Below are 23,047 nucleotides of genomic sequence, written 5' to 3' on the forward strand. Positions count from 1 at the left end.
CGCTCATGAATTTGCGGCATCTCATGCAACATTGCATCCGTCTTCGTATTCGTATAAGGAATTCCAGACGCAACCGTGCAAGCTCCGACGAGTACCATTCAAGCAGCTGGGTTACATTCCCCGGCCTTGGATCCAAAACACAATTTGGAGAACGGCCTAAAGTCGGTGTGCTCCACTGGGCATAGACCAGCTACGTAACATAGTGAGTGCTAACCGCCGTGTCGGAGTTAGCTGTCAAACGCGCCCATCCTGAAAGCTGCGAAACCGGGATGTCGGAATTACAGTGCCAAACCCGACAATCCGTATAAATACAGCTGTCAAACCCGACAATCCGGATAACGTGTCGGACTATAGCTGCCAAACCCGAAAATCCGTATGATGCCTACTCCCAATTACGCCCGGGCTTTGGTTTCCGGTTTCCTGATTTATGGGGTTTGACAGCTGTGGTGGTTTGACAGCTGGGCTGACTTCAAGGTTTCCACCTGGCAAACCGTCCTTTTTTCGGCGGCGACAGGCAGGGATGCTGTGGAGAGCCATAAAAGGTGGGTTAGCGTCCCTGGGTCTAGACTTTCTCCATCCGTCATCGCAACCCCTTTCCCACCTCCAAGTATAACCATGCCCTTCGTTCAGCAGCTCATCTGCCGAAGTTGTCGACAACCCCTCCCTGAAGACAGGAAAGCTTTCAAGAAGCACTGCCAGTCAGAGTGCAGGCAGTGGCTCCAGGACCGAAGCCAGCCTCTGATTAACAACGATTACCTTGCATCTGAGTGAGTGTCATTCATTCGTTGATGACCTCTTCCCTCCCGACGGGAAGGCGCTAACTTGTTACTGGCAGATTCGACGAACGAAACTTCAAGTTCTGCTGTCACATCTGCGAGCCTCGACACTCGGGCAGTAGCAAGTTTGACGGCTGCTTCTCCCTCAAGTATGACCTTGCTCGTCATGAATGGAACAAGCACAAGACGTACATGGAAGTGTGGACCTCAGGTACCTTTCTCCACGGCCTCACCGTCCCGTTTGAAGGACCCTCGTGCTGACAATGCGTCTGATTAGATGAAACCAAGGCCAGTTCATCCGTGAAAACCTCCACGGGCACGGGCTGTCGCAGTCGCCCGGTTCCTGGCAGCTATCTCGACACCGTTTTGAGTCAGGATACTTCCGACTTTCTCGAGAGCGAGCCGGAAACGAAACCAAGTGGTATGTCCATAATCGCATCGTAGATTGCAAGTACATCCAGCAGCTCGCTCATTGCCGCCCTTCGTTTCTCCCAGCTCCCAGGCGCAGGTCCAAACAGCTAGCGCTTCCCAGTGAGCGATCCCTCCCCAGATTTCAAAAATCAAATGCCACGAAAAAGAAAGTCACCACAAAAGAAAAAGTCTCCAAAAAGAAGCTGGTGATCGCCGAGATGGACAAAACCGTCGGAGGGACGCCAAAGAAAAGCCCAAAAAGAACGGTCGCACCACCAACGCCATTGTCAAAGCAGAAGCCGGCCCCGAAACGAAGACCTTCGTGCGGTCGCTCCGCTTCACATGCGGCGAGCCCGTCGGTTCGCCCGCTCCCGAAAGTCACTCTGACGGTCTACCCGGCTTCTTCGAGGTCACCGTCCCCAGCGCCACAATGCTCAATTCGAGAGACTCGTAGCGAGACACCGGTAGTCCCCGACGAGCTTGGATCCCAGATCGAGCCGCTTCGCTCGGAGACGCACCGGTCCTCCTCCATGGAATCCCATGGCAGCGAAAGAGAAAGCACTGCGTCAGCAAGCAACAGCACCGCCGTGGCTTCCGGTCAGCAACCCGGAGCAGTCACATCCTCCTTCGAGCGGGCCATGCATTGCATTCGCGTCCCCATGCGCATGTCACAAAGCGCCTACGACGAAAACATCCTCCGCGGTCTATGGTATGGCCACTGCTACGCCGCCGATTTCCTCGCCGTCTCCCCGCACATTCGCCAAGCTGCCTTATTGTGGTACCGCTACGTTCAAGCTCACTACCCCGAGCTGAACCAAGACGTAAGCGCCATTGCCGGCGAGACGGACCCGGCTTTTTGGAACGATACGGACCAAATCGACCTGTGCCATAGGTTGCTCAAAGTGGATCCGATTGCACAGCCGGACGATATGAAAGAGATGAACGCGGTGCAGTCGGCGCTGCTGCATAGGTCAATGCAGCCGTATCGGGATTCCCACGCGCCGCTGGACATCCCGACGGTGTATGCGGTCAGCAGCGCGATGATTACGAGCGGGCAGGCGTCGCCGTTCTTGGGTTGGGCGTCGTCGCCTCCGCATCGCGCTGAGCTTGGACACATGGAGTTCGGCGGGACCCCTGCACTCCAACACCTCCATCCAGAGAACAGGACGCACGGTTCTGACGCTACTACTACACCACGCATCCGAGCGAGCAGCGCGACGCCCCCGCACGTGCGACGTGGTATGTCCAACGACTCGCAGGATCGTAGAGAGGTGACATTTTCGGACAACTTGGATCACTACTGGTTTGCCTTGGACAATGTGCCTTATTCTAGCCTCAACATTTCGGATCATTAATAGAAACTCAGACTTTCGATCGTATAGAAAATACATTCTTAGAATGCGTCTAAAAACTCTATTGACATTTCGTAATAACTACGACTACTGCAATTTGGGCTTCATCGCGTCCTGCACTCTCCGTAAGGGATGGGTCTTCAGCCATTCTTGTAGAGCAGCAGGCCTATCTGAACAGATCCCATTCGCTCCAAAGCTCCGCACGGCCTCCCAACCTTCCACAGTATTTACGCCGCCTCCAGGCATTCCATACACAATGACGGGGATGCCCTTGCGATTGAGAGCTTCTGCGAATCCCGGCCACAGGATCCATTTGAAATTGGGCATGATGAGCGCGCTTTCGTGGTGGTGCATGTACGGTAAAAGTCCAACGCTCCACGCGACAAGAGAGGAAAGCAAGCGGGAGATCCTGAAGAAGTGGGGAATCTCCGGGAAGTGCGTTCGGCACCAGTCGTTTTGCGGGTTATGGAAACTGTGCTTGCGTTGGTCACACGGGTGCATACATCAGAGACGAAAGCAAATAGAAAAGCTTGGCCGTACCTTCCCCACACGGTCTTATCGGTCCGTTTGTATTCGCGCATCAGGTTCCCAACCTGTATCACCAACTCCTCCGGTCCTTTCTTCACATCTATCTGCATCGGGTACTGTGGGAACTCGCCCAGTAGCTCCGTAAGCAAGGGGATCCGTGTCGAGTCGGGATCTCCCGTGACCTTCTTGTCGCCGGTGAGATCTGATGGGATTAATAGTGGTGGTAGTTCGTCGTAGTTGCTTTTTGGATTGAATGTCTCAGAATTGGGGGAGTGGTCCATGACAAAGCAGCGAGTTGCAACACGTACTAATCCCCGATGGCCTTCCCCTCCAGCCCACACAGCCTCTTCAAGTCCCTGTCGTGAAATATGACCGCTTTTTGGCCGATATAGCTTGGTATCGGTTGCCTATTTCTTCTCCGCGCCACGGCACCCCTACCTTTCTTGTCCTTTGTCAGATAGCAGTCGAGTTCCAGCAGGTCCACTTTCAACTCCTTCGCGGAATATCTAAAAGCTGGCATTGTATTCTCCACTCGCTCTCTAGACAACCGTTGGCATGTGAATATAAGTATGCAATTCAACCGCTTGTGCTAATGACCCAGGGTGCACCTGCCTACTGCCCCCACGATGGGACATGAGGGTAAATGGGAAATTTAGTCGCCCTCCTGTGGACGACATGGTGGATCGAGCGGAGGTGCTTGAGAGGCGGACGCTGGCGGACGGACGAAGAGATAGCTGCTTGGTAAGGAGGTTTGCTATGGTGGCTGGTCTGATAGTGGAATTTATAATGAGCTTCATCGCAAGTCTGTCCCCAAGGCCAAAATCCGATGTGTCGTCTCCCTCTCCCAGCGTTTTATGCGATGGACGCGTCACAAATCCGATGTCGAAGGATTCCATGATGATGACACCGAATGCGTAACATCTATCCGGGCTTTGCACTCCCGATGTTTCCCAGCGTATGCGTTTAGGAAACTGTCATAAGAACCCGCAACTAGTGTTTGGAAAATAAACGTCTCATGCCTCTGGCGCAGGGCTCGCTGTTCATGGTGGGTGCGGGAGTAACTGAATACTTTTCCGCAGCCTTCTCAAAGAGACACGAGCAAGCCGCTTTGGGAGTGTACTGTACAGTACCTTCACCCCGAATCCAGGAGACGACAACATGAACATACAGCAGATCTATTCGTTCCTGCAATTCATTGCGGTGTGCGGTTCCTAACGCCCGCCCAACATCCATGCTTACGCCAACCGGACACAACGAGCAGGAAGCAAGTCCGCAAATCCGTTCTCTCGAACTCAAGAGTCAAGTCAGACAGAGTTTCAAGCCGCGTCTTGGTGTCTCGGAGAGGCTCCCCCTTCCTACGTGCTTCGTTAAGGTTTAAGACCATCCCGGCCACTGTACAAGTGAGCGACGGACAAGTGAGCAATTTTCATACCCACAGAGCCACTTTGTAGGTACGTGAAGCGGATCGTCTGAAGAGCACGGTGAGGCCAGGTACCAATTATTTGAGATGCCGCATCCCAGCGCATCCCGCAGATAACAGCTTGGGGGCGGTTTGGCCTGTGAAATGCTGTCAGAAGTCGGGCGCTCGATCATGGAAGCTTCGATATTCAATTTGACCATGAAATCGGAAGAGGAGAAGGGTGCACCGACTGTTTGGAACCCGTACCGTATTTTCGGACACCCGGTACGCCTTATCAATGTTGAGATGAGGGTCGATGCACCGTGTCCCCGGGCGTTTTCGGCGGTTGCCAAGTCTCAGAGGTTAAGGATGAAACGCCCTTGCAGCTTGCGGCCGGACACAACCTTAAACTTTTGGGCGTTTGCTCGCGGGGGCTGTGCGGCGAGGGGAAGGCGGCGGCAGGCAAAGAGAGAAATATAGGACCCGCTCCGAACGCTGCAAGATACAGTATATCAAGACAGACGGACTGGAGGTGCTCCGCAGCAACTTCCTCCGTATTACCGTATTCAACAACAACGTCAGTCTTCGGAGCTACGAGACGAACGGCATTCTCACATACCCGGCATCCTCTGACAGCTCTAAACCATGGCTCTCCAAGCAGGGCAATTCGTGACCAGGAACGGCCAAGACCTATATGACCCAACGACAAAGACACCACTGCGGTTCGCCTCCTTCAACACTCCAGAATTGGCTTACCTAGACGACCCAGACCGGCTAGTGCCGTTACTCTACGAGCAAGAGGACCTCCTTCGGTCGGTATCGGATTTTGGCGGGCGGGTCGTCAGAACGTACGTCTTGTCCGTTCAAACGAAAGGTGATGGGGTATACGACAATGGAGGCAACAGCCCACCGACAAAGCACATCATCAAACGCCGGAATAACTCCACGGCGCCTGCCGGGCAGGTTTTCGACCTGAACGAGCCACTCATGCGAGGCCTCGATAACGCTCTGGCTGCTGCCGGACGGATGGGCATCCGGATAATATTCCCGTACGTTGGACCTCATTTTCGCTGTCATTTGTGTTTGTGAAGGTAACTAACCCTTTCTTCCATATAGATTCATAGATCAGTGGGAATGGTGGGGCGGCTGCAAGCAGTTTGTGCAACTGGTGGACCCCGCATTGGAGCAGACTGCGTTCTTCACCGAGCACCGAGTCGTCGATCAGTTCAAGTTGCTCATTCAGGCTGTCCTGAACCGCAACAACACCGTCAATGGCCTGCTTTACCGTGACGATCCGGCCCTGCTTGCCTGGGAGACCGGCAATGAGCTCGAGTACAACAAAGGCCGAGTGCCCACGGCATGGACAAAAGACATTGCCGCGCATATCAAGAGCATCGACAAGAACCATCTCGTCATGGACGGATCATGGCAATTTGGGTGGGATGCGACGGTGTTGGATGACCCAAATATCGACATGTACTCAAACCACTACTACCCGGGTTTCATGCGTACGACAACGAAAACGCCTCAGATTGGCGGTATCATCGCTTTGGCCGGGGTCATGATCCTCGGATTCCTCCTACTGATCCTGGTCAGCTGCTTCTCTCATCGTTTCCGGTTCCTCAAGAAACCCACCATGTACGAGCACGTATACATGGAATCAAAAGCCCGCAAGCGCATCACCATGGCCGCCGCCCTCGTCATCATCGGCGGCTCAATAGGCGGAATCGCCGTCCTCAACCGCAACAACAACCAACAATCCCTCTATGGCGACCTCGCCGCCGAAGATGCGGCCATAGTCGCCTCCCACAACAAAGTCTACATCGCCGGCGAATTCGGACTCGCCCCCTCCGCCGCAATGCAGAGCATGCTCACTACAGCCGTCGACCAACCCTCCAAAGGCTTCGCCGGTGCCCTCGTCTGGTCTCTACGCGGCCACTCTCGCAACGGAGGGTTCTACATCCACTCCGAGTCCGGCGAAGGATACTTTTCATACCACTACCCGGGCTTCCCATCCACTGGCCCCGGGTTCCCCGCCGATGATATCAGTACCATCAAACTCGTCAAGCAGGCCGCCCGCGACATGGCGGCGAAAACGGGATACACCATCCCCGCGCCAACCGTTCCCATCCCGCCATCCATCATCGCCTCGGTGTCAACCACACAAGATTTGCGGTTCATGGGCTCCGCAACCGCGTCCAGCTACGAAATCCAGCGCGCAGATGGCGCCAACGCACCCGCAACCGCAAACTGGCAGCCGGTCAAGACAGATTTCCTCGACAATATCACTCAGAACTCGACCATGTTCAAGGATACAACCGCAAAGGCGGGAACGACGTATAGCTACCGTGTGCGCGCGAAGAACGATGTCGGCGTAAGCGAGTTTAGTAATGTTGTTTCGCTTGTTGGTTGAATCAAAACCCTCCCCTCCTCATATTGTACATAGCCTTTCTTCATGCTTCCTCTTCGGGCGTCCTTGCCCCTCATGCGCACAGACTTTTTTTTTGCCATCTTAGATTTTGTATGATATACGAATGATATACATCGGATCAAGGATATCAAATGGTCCCGCTCATCTACGTATCAGTTCACTTTTGGGATTGTGTTCCGGATTCGAAGGAGTCCCCCTGCCGGAGGTTATATGTACTGTGAGGTTACTTGGTGTGCTCAAACCCGATTTCACCAGAAGCTGCGGGCTGCGACAAGGGCCTAGCGTAAGCCCAGCTTATCTGGGAACTGATGAAAACGACACAATGCAGCTATCCTTTTGGCCAACATACAGTATTTCGGAACAGACAAACTCCGGATGTATCACAATGACATGAAATGTTACAACAAAACCAGGAAAGAATGTTACAACAAAACCAGGAACGAATGAGGTTACGGAGGCACTCAGACACCATCAGCAAAGTCGGGTCTTCTCAGAATCGAATTTCTGTTTTGCTTTTCGTACCAAGGCGAGCCAACCTTTATTCGTCAGCCTCGCCCTCCTTCTTCACCTTACCCTCCACCTTCAAGACGTTGCCCGTCACCCGCTTGTAGATATCCTTAACGTCCTGGCAGACGGACTCAAAGTGACTGGTGGCGTCGTACGACTTGGAGATGTAGGCGCCGTCGGATTTGCCGTCGGATACTGGCTCGAAGATGTCCGTGATCTCAACGAACCTGGAAGACGGATGCTTAGAAAGGGACAGTGGCGAGAGGAGAGGATGGGCGCGACGCGACTTACTTTTCTGTGATGGGGCCGAGCAGAGCAAGCGCGGGTTGGAGCTCTTGCTCCGCGTTGGCTGTTTCTACGATGGTCGAGACGATGGCGATCCAGTAGTCTTTTGCCGCGACATTGTGCGCAAATGAGGTAGATGCGACGTAGATATCTAATAGCAGAGCGAAGGTGAGTATGCAGAGAAACAAGGTTTTTTCCATACTTCGCCGGCACTGACATACCATGAGCACGGTTGACCTGCTTTTGGGGGATGACGATTTGGAGAGAATCGGCGTCCGAGGTATTTGGTATGGAGTGCTGCAGAATGCAGATGGCGCGGACAACCTGGCCGGCCTTCTTCACTTTGTCCTTGAAGTAAGTAGGGTCGCCAATGACGGCCTTGGTCTTCACAACCTGCATTCGATGAACGTATGGTTAATCCTTATAAACTCCGGACACCTGCTTCACCAATACCGAAGAGCTTACCTCGCCCTCACTCTTCACACCGACCAGTTTTCCATTTTCATACACAATCTCGTCGATCTTCTTGCTCAACATGTACGTTCCACCGTAAATGGCACTGAGGCGAGCAAACCCTTGCGGAAGCTCTCCCAAACCATACAGAGGGTACAGGTATGGGGACTTGCCGTATCGCGCCATGGAGTTCATGTACAAGCAGATGCGCTCGTACGTGTCCCTTGCCGGCTGGGTCATGTACTCGTCATCAAAGTGCAGTGCAAGGGCGTGTCCAACAAAGTCCTGCGTTCCGGCCTCCAAGCCGAATTTCTTGTACACCTCCGTCATTGTGACGGTGTTCAAATCCAGTCCTGTAATACACAAAACGCTTTAACATTGCATCAATGCTTCCCATTAGCTCCATATATGGTCTCACCTTGGTGAGTAGTCGGGTTATTGAAGTCGTAAGCCTGGATGAACTCGAAGAATTTCTTGGCTCTGCGCTTCTCGAAGATTCCCATCAAAGGGCTAGCTACGGCCTCGGTGTTGCTGGCAGGCACCTTGGAAATGCGGCCATCGCGGTACACGTAAGATCCCGCAATCTGGCGGAACTCCAAGTAGCGGGTGACATCGGTGTGGTAGAGAATGTTGGTGAATTCACCAGAAGCCATGGCGAACTTTGGAATCAAATCCACGTTCCAGTCCCTGTCTCGGCCGAAGGTGCTGGGGGGCTCCTGGCCAGGTCGGAACTTGCGGTAGAGCTGCAAAGAAAACGATGGCCTATCAGTCGCCGATTGCCGTACGGTATCATAAATGCATGCCACCGTACCTGGGACAAGTTCAAGGAAGCACTTTCACCACCATAGTAGTCGTTCCTATCCATATGGAGAACCTTCTTTCCTTCCACCGAGAGGACCCCTGAGAGAATACACTCGGTAAGACCGGTGCCGAGCACAACGACATCATATTCTTCGTCCTGCGGATAAGCAAAATGTGGGGTTCAGCTTCATCGTCGCTACGGTCACGCGCAGTCGCAATGTTGCTTCCGCAAGAGCCGGTCTGTCATACGAATGGGCAGCTGACATACCATTTTGAAGCACTATACTGTTCTCTTGGTCACTGCTGTTTGTTACTGTTTGTGAATACGAAGGCGATCTCAGATGTCGTGGGAAAAGATGTCGGTGATGTCAAGCTCAGGCAGGCAGCGGCTGGTTCTTTGTGATGATGACAGCACACCAGGAGAAACAAGCCACAGGGTCAAGGCAGTGCCCAACCTTAGACAGGACAACGCGTTTCAACTCCAAGCTCTCCCAAAGACTGCGCTTTTTTCCACAAAAGAGGTACTGTACAGTTAACAAGAGGTACTGTATTCTGTTCTACAGCCTTTCTACAACAAACTAACTCGGAATACACCTAACGTCCCTTTTCTCTGTTTAAAATCTACATCTTGCAGGTATTCAGTCCCTAAATTGGGAGTGTTAGTTGATGGACACCCTAATTTGCCAGGAAAAAGTTGGCTTGTGTTTCCTGCTGGCGAAGTGCCAGGGCATGACCGGGGCGATGATGGAACGCGGACCGTGTCGGCATGTACATCTGCAGCCAGGAGCATGAACGCATGTCCTGTGACGTACATGGCCAACTACGGCTCGGCGTCCGCCGCTGTACTCTGTCCAAAATTCTGATGAGCGATACTGCGTGACGGCTGCGCGTCGAGGACAAAGTTCGCAATGAGGTCGTCAATATTCAGGTATGAGGGGTTTCATGGGATTCACGGCGCACCTATAGAGCGTGTAATAGCTGAGTTTAGGAAGCTCCCAGGATCCCCTGAAAAACGGCGTTCGGCACTTACATCCAAATGCGTGTCTTGTAGATTTTAAACAACTCGCGTACCAATTCGCGGAAATCGATTCGTCCCTCAGCCACAAAGTAGTAGGTCAATTTCCGCCGGTCCCTGCAGAGAATGAAGGTTCATCAAACAAGCGTCCGAAATCAACCTTCAAGCTGGCTTGGAGGTGCGTACCATTGATATTCCGCATCAACGATCTCCATCGGTAACCTTTTCTGCCGAATCTTAGCTTGGCAAATTGCCATAGCTTTCGCTTCGTCCTGACTCTTGGAGACGAGCATCGTCACCTCCGCAGGCCCGGCTGCTCTGTATATTCTTTTCGGATGCACTTCCTTGGTGGGACTGTGACACTCCGGGAGGGAGTCCACGTGTTGTGCCTGATACATCTGAAGTATTTGGAGATTTTGAATGTTGTCGTGGATGACCTTTCCGAGATCTTTGCCGCGGTCAGCTTCAACCAAGACAAGATCGCCGCGTTTCACCGGCATGCCATACAGGGCGGTAGTGTGGAAGAAATCTTTGCGGCCGGCTTTGAATTCGACCACATAGAGCGGCCATTGGTATGAGTAGGATTGCATCTGGAGGTTCTTTCCAGCCTCGACCCATGCTTTTGTCCTTCTTTTGGTGTTCTCAAAGTAATCATCGATCTCGTCTAGGAAGGGAGTCTCTGATGTTTCGTTGATTCGCATGTTCTCCAACCCAGCCACCAGATACTCGGGGGTTAGAGGGACCTGCACCGGTCCAGCCAAAGTGTGTCGGCGTCTGTACACGTCTGAGATATCAGTGGCGGCGCTGATTGAAGAAAGGTTAGCTACAAGACGGCGCGGTCTACTTCTTATAACCACACGAGGCTTACGGTTCATATTCGTGGTATAAGCCAGGCGCATGTGAGAAACGGCGGTCTTGTCTATTGTACATGTACGCCGTCAGTGGCACAGGAGAAATGCTGTTCGAATCCGCTCCGGATTGTGCAGACGGCCTTCTATGTATGATGTGCGGTTTCTGGGTCGCCGCCCAGATACGGTCCATGTCGGCATAGTCCGATGTCGGGGAAACGGAGCTTTGGAGAGCATCGGCAGGATACGTATACAAGGCTTCCTGAGTTGATGGAAGTCCGTAGACTTCTGACGAGGATTTTGATCGCGACCGAAGCTTGGGCGCAGGAATCGTGTCATACTGCTCACTTCCATCCCGCAGTGGGACTATCGTTTCACCACCCCTTTCAAATTTGTCGAGGTGAGCCTGCGGTTCCCCTACCCCGCCCTTAGACCCCATGGAAAACGACAGACTTCGGTACTGTCGGGAGGGAAACGTCGCTGAGACATCACCGGGTATATAGGGTAAAGGTATGTTGGTGCCATCTGTCGGGCTGGATTTTGCGCTGCGAGCGTTGTTCAAGTTCGCCTCGTTCCAGGACGAGCCTCGCCATTCAACGCCAGGCTCTCCCCAATTCCCTCCGTTTCTATTCGACTGTTCTGGCGTTCCTGAATAAGAGACCCAACCCGATATGTCATAAGACGACTGATCGATCTCGCATCAAAAAATGCCATAGCCTGTTCACCTTCCGAGCCTTTGCGATCTGCCGCCCACTGCGGGGCTTCCTGCTTAGCAGACCGCGCGGCTGCTGATTTGGCCACGTTGGCCAAGCTAGATCGTCGGGGTGTTGGGATACCTGGTGAGTCGGTCCCACGGATATTTGACATCATCACCACCGAACTCTGCTTGATGAAATATTCCCTCAGAGTCACTCCTAGGATGCTTGCAAAACTGCACAACGAGGACGGAGTAAAGTTGATCCAAGAGAACTGATCCGCCAACTTCGCGGCGCTGTGAAGGAACTAGCTGTTATACTAGTTTTGCACGCGAAATTGCTCTGTCCAGATGACGAGATTGTTTCAGAGCGTTATCGTCTTGAGATTACAGCAGAACCGCCACTTAGTCGAACTGTCGACCCGCCTAGGCGGGTTGGCAAAGACGAGCCTACATATGTATGAGGCCAAGTGTGAAGGGACAGGAGCACCCCTTGCTGGGGCGTGCAGGAGTGTGTTTGTGCCTCTGCTTTGTGGCCCACAAACTTGCAAGTTGGCGACAATTCAAGAAGCGCGCGCTGACGACCGGCACAAATAACGATCGCACGATCCTAATCAGATTCCATCTTACGACAACTTCATAATTTAGATTCCCAATCAAACTTCCCACAGCGATCAGAGCCGTGACTGCCGGGACTCGGGGATTGTGAGAAGGTGTTGTGCCAGCCTGCCATGCTGCAGGTGGTTGAGTAGCGGAGGCTCACGGACGTCGGTGGACTCGGTTGGAGGCTCCAACTTGGCTGCAGGAAACTCTCACTCAAGCTGGACAGTGGATCGTAACATCGGCACAATACGAATCTCAGGTCCTTTGTACGGTACAGTTGGTATATACAAGGGGAAGATGGCTCCTCACTTGCGCAACCGTGTTGATCCCAGATGGAGACCTTCATCACTTCCGTCCATATTATTTGATGTCTCTTTTACGTTATGGGGAATCCCTCACCATGAACCACATACGGCTCTCACGCACTGTGATGTGACGAAGCCTACTAAGAGCTGGTCTTTGCGTACTTGGTTCCATAAGGGCAGGTTTGGTACCCTGCGTACCCACCGCGTCACGCCCAACCTCAGCCCAACCTCCAAACATCAAAGCCCCAACCACGCGCCGGTTGAGTCGTGGGAAAACCGGAATCACAAGCGTTGGGGGTCACCGTACATATGCAGAACCAAACAAAAACATAGAACAAGAAGCTCAACTGCGAATACTTAGTAGGACCCTTTCACTCGGCACAAAATCGGATCCCCTTGACTTAAGGTTAGTTGATGATCCACAGCTCTTGGCGAGCACACCAGCCATCCTTTTGTATGGAATTTCAATTCATGCCTGGAGACGGTGCGAACGGCCCCGAACATTCTTCTCACTCGCATCTTAGCAGGCCATCGCAGCCATGTCGGACGAAGATATAGCTCCTGGCTCCGATGTGGAGCAGGAAGTTTTGGACGATGAGCCAAAGAGCATCTTACTTGGCATCATCGGGCAGCTACGCAAGGGAGGTGACCTGTCTCGGGTCACCTTACCCACGTTCGTTCTGGAGCCAAGGAGCATGACGGAGAGAATAACGGACTTTATGAGCCACCCGGAACTCATCAATAAGTAAGATCACAAAGTTGAGGTTGAAGTCGGCAATTGGCGATGGCCCTCAAAAGTTGAGGCTTACGCGAAGGTGCATACTGCGCCCACTTGGAGGCAGGCTTAGCAGACTCTGTGTACTGCTTCCGCATGCGACCTTCGTTCAGATGCAAAAGCAGTCTGGAAAACGTTTTAACCAGACCTTTTTCCGCCATATCATAGTGCGCCTCTGAACACGGACCCCGTAGGCCGATTTGCTGACGTTGTCGCATACTTCTTATCTGGTTGGCATATCAAGCCAAAGGTAAGCCCACGTCCAGAACGCTTGCTAATGCATGGCTCGCCCTAACACCGTTATCCAACGAAAGGGAGTCAAAAAGCCGTACAACCCCGTGCTTGGAGAATTTTTCAGATGCCGATGGGACTTTGAGGATGGTTCAACAGCATACTACGTGTGCGAGCAAGTATCGCATCACCCGCCCGTCTCCGTTTACTTTTACGCCAATCCGCAGAACGACATCTGGATTTCGGGCCACGTGCGCCCGGCGTCCAAGTTCCTGGGCAACTCCGCGGCAACCTTGATGCGGGGGACGCATCATGTTCAGTTCAAGCGATCCTGGCCTGGAGAGGAGTACACTGTTACGTTGCCCAACGTATATGCCAGGGGAATCCTTTTCGGTTCCATGTACCTAGAACTGGGTGATTCTGTTGTCCTCAAGTGCCCAAAGAATGATCTTGTTGCGGACATTGATTTTCAAACCAAGGTGAGGAGCGACTCGGGAGAGAGATACCAATGAATTGGACGAGCTTCTAACGTCAGGACTCGCCTTCCAGGGCTTCTTCACAGGGGTATATAACGGAGTCAAGGGACGGATAAAGCGAGAATCTTCAGGCGAGGTGATATACAACATTGCGGGCAAATGGACGGATTCCATCCAATTCACCAAAGCGAGCACATCGGAGAAGAAGACGGTCTTCAACGCCGCCACGGCGCAGATCCACACAAAAGTTCCGCCTGCGGAAGACGCGCAGGAAGAGTTCGAGGCGCGGAAACTCTGGGAAAGGGTTACGAAAGGAATCACCACCAAGAACTTGGATTATGCCACGAAGGAGAAGACGGCGATCGAAGATAACCAACGCGTTATCCTCAAGGAGCGTGCGGCCAAAGGGGTGACTTGGCAACCGAGATTCTTCACTGGGCCTGTAGATGACGACTGGAGCTTTGGATTGAAAGAGTGAGTGGCATCCCACCAACCTCCATCCAGTGCGCAAGGGCAAGAAAGAGGGCGGCAGCTAACATTTTTCCATGGTTTACCAGCTTCCCGAACGACCCGAAAGCGGCGTCCAAATTGATAGAAGACTTCATTTTCGCGCAGCCAGATTCCCCATCACATAAGACTTTCTGGGCCTCTCCAAGACAGTCCACCACTTCCATCTCCTCTGTAGATCGACCTTCAACTTGAACAAATTGAACTCGTGTTGGCCCGCTTTGTGAGGGATTTGCACATGGTTTTTCTACTTTTTGTTGTGGTGTGAGAATGGGAAACCTCTTGGCAGTGTGTGCTTGCCTTGATCCTTTTAAATGGCAGAGGGCAAGCACATGCCCATGATATCGCTCCGGCACCGGCACGTTGGGAGCGACAAAAAAACGTTACTCTCCAGGAGCATTCCAAAGCAGCGCTCAACGGCAACCAAGTGGGGATTCTATAAAATGTTGCGATTCTGCATTCGCTCCGTACACCAACTCCCTCACGGCTTCCGCTTTGATGAAGACGCCCATGTTTGATATTTTTTTTTTCATTTCGTGTCTGCATAAATACACGTCGGGTTTGGTACGTATGATGAGAACTGCACAACCTCGTCGTATGGTATCGAAAGACGCCATTCCATCCCACTTCCCTTCTTGCCCTCCAAAGAGCTCCAACCCATCGATCCACAAAAATATCTATCTGCCCTCGCATTGCCCGCGTCTACCCTCCTTCTCCTCAGCTGCCCTGTGACCCGGGAGCCCTGATTATACGACATCGGAGGTAAACGCAGCGTTCTGTGCTCTATGGTTTATCAGATTTAGCCCGCTTATGGTCCGGCGACCCTCCATCACTGCTTCCTCCAACGGAATCACGGCGGAATGGTCGTTTCAGGCCAGCCGATTCCTCCCGGTCCCGGAAGGCCTTTTTTTGCGGTGGTGGGGACGTAGATCGGGATGCTGCTTCGTCGGGGGATGTAGAGCCGCCGTTGGCTTCTTCGCCGCCGTAGTTGGCTAGAGCCGCGAGGCCGTCGGAGGCTCGGGCGGTTTTGGGGCTGGTGGATTTGGAGGCGGAGCGGCGTTTGTCGTCGGTGGTGGGGGTTGGTGCTGCTTTCTGCTGCGGTTGTTGTGGATTTTGTTGCGCTGCAGGCCGTTCGGGTTCAGGTTTGCTCTCCTTCTCCCGCTCCCGTTCCCTTTCGCGTTCACGCTGCTCGCGTGCACGGTCCCGGTCACGGTCGCGCTCCCTCCCACTTTCTCTCGGATATTCACTCTCCTCACCAGCCCTCTCGCGACTCCACTCCCTCGACACCGCCGCAGACTCCTCATCCCGCTGCTGCCCGTACGACCGATCGCTAGGCAACGCCAACCGTTCCTTCTGTGCCGGTGGCCGCTCCCGTTGCGGCGAGGCCTTGTTCTCGCCCGCCTTATCGTCCTGTTTACCCTTTAACAGCCCCGCAGACGTCTTCTTACTAGTGCTTCCGCTGCTCGTCTCCCTCCTCGCGGGCGCGTCCGACTCTTTGGCGCGATCGTCGTGTGCCTGCTGGGCTTGGGCGGCTGTGGGAGAGGGCAACGGGGGTTGGTCGATCTCCATTGCGTTAACACCGCGCTGGCTTTGGGAGGATTGCGGGCGGGAGGGAGCGTTGATTGCATCGGAGCCTTTGCCCTCTCTAGCGTCCGCATCATGCACCTGTGCTCTTTCCTTTTCCATGCCCTGATCGGTGCCGGGTCCTGCAGGAGTGGCTTGTGCTGGACCTCTGCGGTCAGTGGATCTCTCAGGCATCCTTTGTCCTCGTTCCTCAACGTAAGGGCCACGGCCAGTGTCCATGGGTCTCGACTCCATCTGACGAGCATCCCGATGCTCATGCGACGGGGAAAAGTCCCTGGGACGGGGAAGCTGTTCCCTCTGTCGTTCGTTGCTGAACCTCGGCCTGTCAACGCCTTCCAAACTCCTGTGGCCGGAATCATGTTCCCTCTGCTCTCTCTGATCCCTCTGAGGGAACGGCAGCGCGTCTCCGTGGCCAAGGAACGAGTCAGACGAGCGACGGCCGTGGTCGTCGGGCCTCATGATGATTTCTGGCAGCCGGATAGACTCGTTGGCGTCCCGAGAGTGTCGCGGCATGTCGCCAAACGATCGCAATGCCTCCATTTGCGACGAGCCGTCACCTCGGCCTTCGCCTTGCTCGCGCTGTCGGCCTTCCAGACCTGATAGAGGCCCATTGGACGAACGGCCGTCTTGGCCATAGCGTCCAGAGACCTCGTCTTGCGGGTTATACAGACGGGGTCCAGAGGAGTTAGGCGGCATGTCCTGCACATTCGAGCGAGATCCGTTCCGGTTTTGCTGTTTGGGTGAGACGAGCTTGTCGGCGCGGCCACCCTTGGGTTTGCCCGGTCGGTTCACGAGTTCACCAGGAGACTGCAAGGTAGGTCTGTCTGCCATCGAAGGGATCCTCCGCTCATCGCGCTGCCCGGGTCCGGAAGCATAAGGCGGCAGCGTCGATGATCCAGGAAGCATCCCTTCGCGCCGGTCAAGGTCGGCAGGCTGAGGCGCATGACCGGCGCCTTCGGGATGGGCTGAGCGGCCAAAGCCAGTGGGCGGCTGAGGTCCTTGGTACAATGGACCCGATGCGTTGGCGTGAGGACCCGAGACGTTCGGATAGCCCTGAGGTTTGGTATCGCGGAGAACAGCAGGCTGGTGGGCGGGACCGGAACCTCCGGCCTGGTTCTGAGTTGCTCCTCCTTGCGAGCTGCGGAGCATTTGCAGGCGTTGCTTGATATGCGGGTTGGAAGGGTCGAGCTCGAGAGCGCGTGTGTATGCATCGAGAGCGTCGTTGACTTGATTATTGCAGCTCTCGTAAAGAGTGCCGAGATCGTACCTATCGAATCGACAATGGGTTAGCACTTCTCTGCAACATGGGACCAAGATGATTGTCCAAACTTACCAAACTTCACTGATGTATGGGTTCAATCGGATAGCTCGGCTATACGCGTCCAGTGCGTCGCGATATTGATTGATTTGATAGTACAACACTCCAATAGAGCACCAGAAAGTTGGATTGCGTCCATCCCGGTAGCTAAGAATCGGGAGTGAGCGCTCCATAATCACAAAGTGCTCATGAATAGTTGCTACTTACACAGCTTGTTGATAAGCCTCGTAAGCTTTGTTGTATTTCTGTTGAGCCATGTAGCATCGTCCAAGCAGATACCAAGTTTGTGCATCATTGACATCTGCAAAGTGTGTGAGCGCGAATTCACCTTCGATTTCACCCATCACAAAGTTCTTACCAGCTTCGAGTGACCGCGTCAAATACTGGATGGCGAGCTCCTGGCTTGAGAAGCTGGAGTTTTGTTGATGATAGAGCCAGCCGAGTTGTTGCAAAACTTTGGCATGGTTCGGGTTCTCCGTAAGGACGCGTTCGTATGCATCACGAGCAAGTGCATACTGTGGATGGTGAGTAGCCATGATGAGCCAGTGTACAGACCCTCACGTTATACGAGCGCTGCTCACCTCTTTCTGCTGCTCATGAACATGTCCGATTTGGAACCAAATGTCCACCTCGGTGAGGGGCTTCGGCGGGCAAGTCAAGATGTACTTGAAGCACTGTGACATGAAAATCGAGGTCAAGATCTGTCAAAGTTTCTCACTTCACATCACATCCCATCAAATCGTACTCACACTCAGACTGGTTTCGTATTTGCCCTGTTGCTTGTAGATTATGCCCAGTCTGAAGTAGATCTCGTTGGCTTTCTCGAATTTGGGCTCCATCCGGATGACCGCTGAGAAAGCTTCCTCGGCATGCTCATATGATCCATATCGATCATAGAGGATACCAATGCCGTACCAAAGCTTGGGCTCCTGTCAATGCGACCACGTTAGTGTTGATATTTTCGAGACTGCGACCCATACGGCGTGAATCAAACGTACTTTGGGATTGGGCAGGTGGTAAAGGGCCTGTTGATAAGCGGTGTATGCCCTCTGCAGATCATCCTGCATGAGGAAACAGTGCCCAAGGGCTCCCCAAATCTCTCCGTTCGTCTGATCGATGTTCAAAACTCGCTCAAAGTAATCGACAGCCTGATAATCGGAAAGAATGTTCATCAGAAGCCGCTCCAAGTAACGCAACGTTTTGCATAAGCTGACGTACCTTGGAAAACTGCTCACGAGTCCTACACAGGGCAGCAGCTTGGGTGAGAGCCTTGGTCGAGTGAGGGTTATGACGAAGGGCTTCCTCATATGCGTGCATGGCGCGGTCGAGGTCGCCCATGGTTTCCGCCACAGAGCCTGTAATATCCCAGTTAGCTGTCTCTCCTCACCAGCGGTGACAATTTCCCTACGCCATGGTTCATACCTATCTGTATCCAAGCGGCCTCGTCATTTTGAGACAATTTATGAATTACCGGAAGGTAAGAGGGCGGAGGTCCCGCCATGTTGGCCGGTGCGTATGCTGAGGGACACCGATAGGAGATCAATGGAGTGGGAATGTGTTATCAGCGAAGCGATCCGAAGGATCAGGTGCGCTGAGTCAAGAGACACGAACGTACCAGGCCCGAGTTGGAAATCAGAAAATAGAGTTTTTTTTTGTTCAACTGCTTCGTGTTCGACACGAGAACCTTGACGGTGAGACGGAAGGCTATGTTCCTGTCTCTACACCGCTCGAAACTTTGAAGCACTCTTTTGACGGCGAAAGGCTGAGATGCAGGGTTTTTCTGTGTGGACGGGAGGGTTGTGTGGAGGGCCGTCTCTTTTCTCTGGGTGGCCGCAGGACGGACGTCCGTCTGGTGTTGGATCTGCTGGGTTTGGAGTTGGAGTTGGATCTCGCAGGGGGGATGATGATGGAAGAATGATTGACGAGCGATGTCGCCTCTTGTGTTCTCATGGCGACGCGCATGTGTTTTCCCTGCGCTCCCCCGTTGTTGCCTTTAGGCTTTTCTTTGTGGTGTTTCCCCCACCCTGGGCTTAGAGATCCCCACCACTTCCCTCTCATCATCAACTTTTATTTATATCTTACACTTATATAAGCTACTTATCTTCATGCCTTAAAACTTCCAGCGTCCCTTTCGCGCGTCCCTTCCTGGGAGAGGCTCTCGGGCGGCGGCTTGGGTGCGAGCGCGCGAGTTTCGTTATTTCTTTGACTTTTTCGCTCCGGGGGCGCCGCCCACACAAAGGACCACCACTGGCCGCACAAACGGGCCGCACGAGTCACAACTCGCTCAAAGCAAACTGGGTGGCATCCCAGGTATATATGAGACCGTCGTGTCTAGAGGCTCGTTATTCATCCGCTTTATCGTTGTCTGAAATGTCTGGCCTTGGGGCTTTTTTACAGTTCTGAATGCAAGCAAGCGACCTCTCAGGCTGAGGGAGAAGTTTGAGGTAGCATCTTACTACCTTCATAGCTCAATCTTCGAAGGGGCGAAAAGGAGATCCCGCATCCGAATCCGCGGACCCGTCTCAACGGTGAACCGGCGGTACTCTCTCAAGTGTCTCCCGCGTTGACAAGTGTGCCATTTGACGGGATATCTCCAGTCTTTGGGGCGAAGCATGAGCTGTTTCTTCTGGCCAACTTTTCAAGGATCGCTTCAGGTAGGGTCTACTCACTCACTCCGCTACTTGGATTTGAAAAGGAGACGAGGGAGGTTCACTAAGATCTTTTTGGGTCGGGCCGGACGCCGTCAATTTTGAGGATCGCCAGAAACCAGACAGACTTCGATTACGACAAACCGTTCTGCACCAAAAACGGGCGCATCTGGAGAGTCCGTCCCCTTTAGCTTGGGTAAGGAGCTACTTGGCTCCGAAGTACCTCAAAGCAGGTAGAACGAAAACGCTCCCACGTTTGAAACGTTTCCTATTGACCTCATTTCGCCTACAGCATGAAGGTCCTTTTCATGAAGTTCCCGCATATCAGCGGTCTCGGAAAGCAGCCCTATCTTGCAACGCAGGTCCTCAAATACGAAGACGTTACCGATGCCGACATCGCGTGGCTTCTGGAATCTGTAACGATTCTCTCTGCAACGGACCATGATGGGGAAGAGTTGAGAGTCGTTGGTCTGGATACGGAGTTCGACGGGCCGTACCTCGGCTTGATTCAGCTGGCCATCGAGACCCGCTGCCTACTCATCGTCGTTTCAAAGCCCCCGTTTGCTCACAATAAAAGGAGGCCACTCAATCCAGCTCTTGACAGGTTACTCTCGAATCCCGCAATCCGCAAAACCGGCTGCGAGCTGACGAAAGATGCCCTACTCCTTCGATCCAACTTTGGTCACGACATCCGCGGCGGCATCGATCTCACCAAGCTCTACAACGAGGAAGCGCCTACGTACACCACCAAGGGCCTCTTCCATCTCTTCTCCGACATGTATCTCCCGGAAAGCCTGCCGCTCCGCAATGACAAAGCCACCGCCACATCCCGCTGGGTCGGCGTACCTCTCAGGTTCGCACAGCTCTCGTACGGCGCCCTCAACGCCTGGATCTCCTACAAAGTCGGCGTCTACGATCTCCCCGGGATCGCCAAAGCCCCCGTCCTGGATTTCACCAAAGCCAACAAACAGGTACTCGACATCCTCACGGACCACAACAGCGCCATTCTGGTCGTGGAGGACATGGAGAGGAAGAAGTACGACAGCAAGTTCAGCACTGTTACCCGGCTCAAGAATGGGCAGTACAGCGTCCTCAATACCCAGTTTCGGAATAAACTTATGTTTGATGACAAAGTCGTCATGTACTTGGCGTGTGGCGAGGAGGTTACGGGGACTGTTGTGAAAGGGCCGCATGGGAAGGCGAAGACGGTGATGCCGCATAAGCCTATACAGCCTTCTGAAAATGTCAAGAGGATTACAGTGGTGGAGCAGGGAGCGCATCGAGCAGCGGACGAGTGTCTCAAGTATGTGAGACTGACGTTCGGTATCTACTTACGATTTACAAACCTGCTTGGTTACCAGGGACCTCTTCCCCAAGCTCGTCCTTTTTGGAGACCTCAGCGTCTCGGACATCCCGTTCTTCAGCATGCTCTTCTTGGGCGATACGAGCTTCAAACCGCACGTTGCGCCCAGCATCAAATCGAAAGAACATCTTAATTTTTACGCACTGGCTTGCCAAACCAACACGGCTACCCGTAATGTGGCCGTCACGCTTATGAAGCGCGGCGTGGAGGATTTCAAGATCATTGTGTCGGACAACTTCTTCGTGAAGGTAACAATTCGTCCATTTGAACTTTCCAGCATCGTGCGCTCACCCCTTCCTTTGACTGTCGCACAGTGGCACGAGGACCAATACAAATCAATCCAAGACCACGTCATCGAATCCTCCATAGTCAAGAAAGACATCCTCGACAAACTCATCGGGCCCCACACAGTAGTCCTGTGCTCCCTCGCCCAACTCTCCAACGAAAAACTGATCGAAGTACTCCAACAACGCAAACTGACCCATATCGTCATCGACGAAGCGTCGCAGATCTCCATGGCCGATCTCCCGCATATCCTTGCAACGTACAAGGCGTCATTACAACGCCTCACATTTGTTGGAGATCCGAAGCAGCTGGCGCCGTTTGGGAGCGAGAACCATCCGTCGGTGCAGAGCGTGTTTGAACGGTTACCCGCTGATGTCATGCTGGACGAACAGTACCGCATGCCGCATGATCTCGGCTCGTTTATTTCCGCGTACGTGTACGATGGAGTGTTGACCTCACATAAGCAACCGCGGAATGAGTGCAGCGTTGCGTTGATTGACGTCGCGAATGGGAAGGAGCAGATGCTGGGGACGGGGTTCATGGTAAGCGCACCGGTAGCTCAGCCTGTTCGCACCATCATCTCCTCAGCTAACCTCGCTTCATTTCCGCTAGAATCCAAAAGAAGCCGAAACAGTCGTCAAACTCATCCTCTCCCACTACCTCACCACCGACTTCCTTATCATAACCCCCTACGTCGCCCAAAAAGAACTCATCGCAAACCGTTTCCGCGACCGCATCACCCGCCTCCGCGCCGACCGCAAAACCGACGCAGAACCCACCCTCGCCGACGAGCGCGTGCATACCGTCGACACTGTGCAGGGACAAGAAGCGGATATCATCGTCTTCAGCGCGGTGCGCACGGCGCGGATGGGGTTTGTTGTCAGTCAGCGACGGATGAATGTGGCGCTTACCCGTGCAAAGGACAGGCTGATTGTTGTTGCGAAGGTTTCGTATTTTCGGGATGGTCAGGGGCAGCATAGTCTGTTGGGAGCGTTTGTGAAGGAGGTGGGCGTTGCGGTGGATTCGAAGATGCTTGATGAGGGGTATAAGCTGGATTTCGCGAGAGAGGAAGATGATGAGGGGCATCAGGGTGAAGAGGATGGAAGCGAGGGTGATCAGAGTGAGGTTGGGGAAAGTCTGACGGTGAGTGCAAGGTGAAGAATCGGACAGGGTTGTGCAGGATTTATCGAGTTTTTGTTTTTTTCACAGAGCAGCTGAATTATACATGCGTTTTGGGGTAATGAATGAAACGGCGTACCAGAGGCAGATCGTACATGCGCCTTATTCAATGGAGATTCACATTCGAAGAGCATCAATCCTTCGATGGCGTACTCGAAAAGCCAGTCGTTATGTTAATCCAGTATTATCAAAGTATGCAGCATGGTCTGTGCCTAGGAGTACTGTAGATTCAAAGTTTTTGGGGCATATCAGTAATGGCGTAGGATAGTTATT

General features: G+C 53.3%; 8 protein-coding genes across 8 annotated transcripts; 4 read left to right on the forward strand and 4 right to left on the reverse strand.

The window, feature by feature from the left end:
- The first annotated feature begins 1,152 nt into the window (after positions 1 to 1,152).
- Positions 1,153 to 2,553, forward strand: EV422DRAFT_515537 (uncharacterized protein). Its single transcript, XM_053069322.1, has 2 exons — positions 1,153 to 1,197; positions 1,272 to 2,553. Exon 2 carries the CDS (start codon positions 1,406 to 1,408, stop codon positions 2,540 to 2,542), a length of 1,137 nt encoding a protein of 378 aa, XP_052929623.1. The 5' UTR covers positions 1,153 to 1,197; positions 1,272 to 1,405; the 3' UTR covers positions 2,543 to 2,553.
- Positions 2,554 to 2,626: 73 nt separating this feature from the next.
- On the reverse strand, positions 2,627 to 3,744 carry EV422DRAFT_491770 (PLC-like phosphodiesterase; the record flags this gene model as incomplete). The annotated part of the gene is made up of 5 exons (XM_053067561.1): positions 2,627 to 3,011; positions 3,080 to 3,307; positions 3,376 to 3,442; positions 3,506 to 3,602; positions 3,676 to 3,744. 5 exons carry the CDS (start codon positions 3,742 to 3,744, stop codon positions 2,627 to 2,629), a joined length of 846 nt encoding a protein of 281 aa, XP_052929624.1.
- Positions 3,745 to 4,917: 1,173 nt separating this feature from the next.
- EV422DRAFT_617137 (glycoside hydrolase superfamily) lies at positions 4,918 to 7,014 on the forward strand. Its single transcript, XM_053073995.1, has 2 exons — positions 4,918 to 5,515; positions 5,583 to 7,014. The coding sequence occupies exons 1-2, from the start codon at positions 5,112 to 5,114 to the stop codon at positions 6,877 to 6,879; spliced, it is 1,701 nt and encodes a 566-aa protein (XP_052929625.1). The 5' UTR covers positions 4,918 to 5,111; the 3' UTR covers positions 6,880 to 7,014.
- A 375-nt stretch (positions 7,015 to 7,389) lies between these two features.
- EV422DRAFT_155751 (GDP dissociation inhibitor) lies at positions 7,390 to 9,410 on the reverse strand. Its single transcript, XM_053064932.1, has 7 exons — positions 9,212 to 9,410; positions 8,954 to 9,100; positions 8,561 to 8,885; positions 8,155 to 8,495; positions 7,911 to 8,082; positions 7,696 to 7,840; positions 7,390 to 7,631 (listed from the first exon to the last, which is right to left on the reverse strand). The coding sequence occupies exons 1-7, from the start codon at positions 9,212 to 9,214 to the stop codon at positions 7,436 to 7,438; spliced, it is 1,329 nt and encodes a 442-aa protein (XP_052929626.1). The 5' UTR covers positions 9,215 to 9,410; the 3' UTR covers positions 7,390 to 7,435.
- A 450-nt stretch (positions 9,411 to 9,860) lies between these two features.
- Positions 9,861 to 10,548, reverse strand: EV422DRAFT_492052 (PSP1 C-terminal conserved region-domain-containing protein; the record flags this gene model as incomplete). The annotated part of the gene is made up of 3 exons (XM_053067579.1): positions 9,861 to 9,903; positions 9,974 to 10,075; positions 10,145 to 10,548. 3 exons carry the CDS (start codon positions 10,546 to 10,548, stop codon positions 9,861 to 9,863), a joined length of 549 nt encoding a protein of 182 aa, XP_052929627.1.
- A 2,399-nt stretch (positions 10,549 to 12,947) lies between these two features.
- On the forward strand, positions 12,948 to 14,368 carry EV422DRAFT_491688 (uncharacterized protein; the record flags this gene model as incomplete). The annotated part of the gene is made up of 4 exons (XM_053067558.1): positions 12,948 to 13,153; positions 13,352 to 13,433; positions 13,498 to 13,893; positions 13,964 to 14,368. 4 exons carry the CDS (start codon positions 12,948 to 12,950, stop codon positions 14,366 to 14,368), a joined length of 1,089 nt encoding a protein of 362 aa, XP_052929628.1.
- A 786-nt stretch (positions 14,369 to 15,154) lies between these two features.
- On the reverse strand, positions 15,155 to 18,933 carry EV422DRAFT_155897 (uncharacterized protein). Its single transcript, XM_053064933.1, has 9 exons — positions 18,722 to 18,933; positions 18,518 to 18,654; positions 18,298 to 18,447; positions 18,049 to 18,228; positions 17,881 to 17,973; positions 17,658 to 17,814; positions 17,507 to 17,600; positions 17,315 to 17,446; positions 15,155 to 17,248 (listed from the first exon to the last, which is right to left on the reverse strand). The coding sequence occupies exons 1-9, from the start codon at positions 18,798 to 18,800 to the stop codon at positions 15,181 to 15,183; spliced, it is 3,090 nt and encodes a 1,029-aa protein (XP_052929629.1). The 5' UTR covers positions 18,801 to 18,933; the 3' UTR covers positions 15,155 to 15,180.
- A 1,568-nt stretch (positions 18,934 to 20,501) lies between these two features.
- EV422DRAFT_155950 (uncharacterized protein) lies at positions 20,502 to 22,665 on the forward strand. Its single transcript, XM_053064934.1, has 4 exons — positions 20,502 to 20,551; positions 20,664 to 21,250; positions 21,309 to 21,558; positions 21,625 to 22,665. Exons 2-4 carry the CDS (start codon positions 20,724 to 20,726, stop codon positions 22,573 to 22,575), a joined length of 1,728 nt encoding a protein of 575 aa, XP_052929630.1. The 5' UTR covers positions 20,502 to 20,551; positions 20,664 to 20,723; the 3' UTR covers positions 22,576 to 22,665.
- The last annotated feature ends 382 nt before the right edge of the window (positions 22,666 to 23,047 follow it).

This window comes from Fimicolochytrium jonesii (genome assembly GCF_025526975.1).
Source record: "Fimicolochytrium jonesii strain JEL569 chromosome Unknown EV422scaffold_2, whole genome shotgun sequence".
In the NCBI taxonomy this organism is placed as follows: domain Eukaryota; kingdom Fungi; phylum Chytridiomycota; class Chytridiomycetes; order Spizellomycetales; family Powellomycetaceae; genus Fimicolochytrium; species Fimicolochytrium jonesii.

Bases quoted from the DNA above. Each gene is read 5' to 3' on its own strand.
- EV422DRAFT_515537 (XM_053069322.1), top strand. From the start codon at position 1,406: ATGGACAAAACCGTCGGAGGGACGCCAAAGAAAAGCCCAAAAAGAACG.
- EV422DRAFT_617137 (XM_053073995.1), top strand. From the start codon at position 5,112: ATGGCTCTCCAAGCAGGGCAATTCGTGACCAGGAACGGCCAAGACCTA. The intron at 5,516-5,582 runs GTACGTTGGACC...TCTTCCATATAG, and splicing joins GGCATCCGGATAATATTCCC to ATTCATAGATCAGTGGGAAT.
- EV422DRAFT_155751 (XM_053064932.1), bottom strand. The intron at 8,886-8,953 runs GTACGGTGGCAT...TTTTCTTTGCAG, and splicing joins CTTCCTTGAACTTGTCCCAG to CTCTACCGCAAGTTCCGACC. The intron at 7,632-7,695 runs GTAAGTCGCGTC...TCCGTCTTCCAG, and splicing joins CTCGGCCCCATCACAGAAAA to GTTCGTTGAGATCACGGACA.
- EV422DRAFT_155897 (XM_053064933.1), bottom strand. From the start codon at position 18,800: ATGGCGGGACCTCCGCCCTCTTACCTTCCGGTAATTCATAAATTGTCT. The intron at 17,815-17,880 runs GTGAGCAGCGCT...CACCATCCACAG, and splicing joins TTCATGAGCAGCAGAAAGAG to TATGCACTTGCTCGTGATGC. The intron at 17,447-17,506 runs GTAAGTAGCAAC...CCCGATTCTTAG, and splicing joins GAGGCTTATCAACAAGCTGT to CTACCGGGATGGACGCAATC.
- EV422DRAFT_155950 (XM_053064934.1), top strand. From the start codon at position 20,724: ATGTATCTCCCGGAAAGCCTGCCGCTCCGCAATGACAAAGCCACCGCC. The intron at 21,251-21,308 runs GTATGTGAGACT...CTTGGTTACCAG, and splicing joins GCAGCGGACGAGTGTCTCAA to GGACCTCTTCCCCAAGCTCG. The intron at 21,559-21,624 runs GTAACAATTCGT...ACTGTCGCACAG, and splicing joins CGGACAACTTCTTCGTGAAG to TGGCACGAGGACCAATACAA.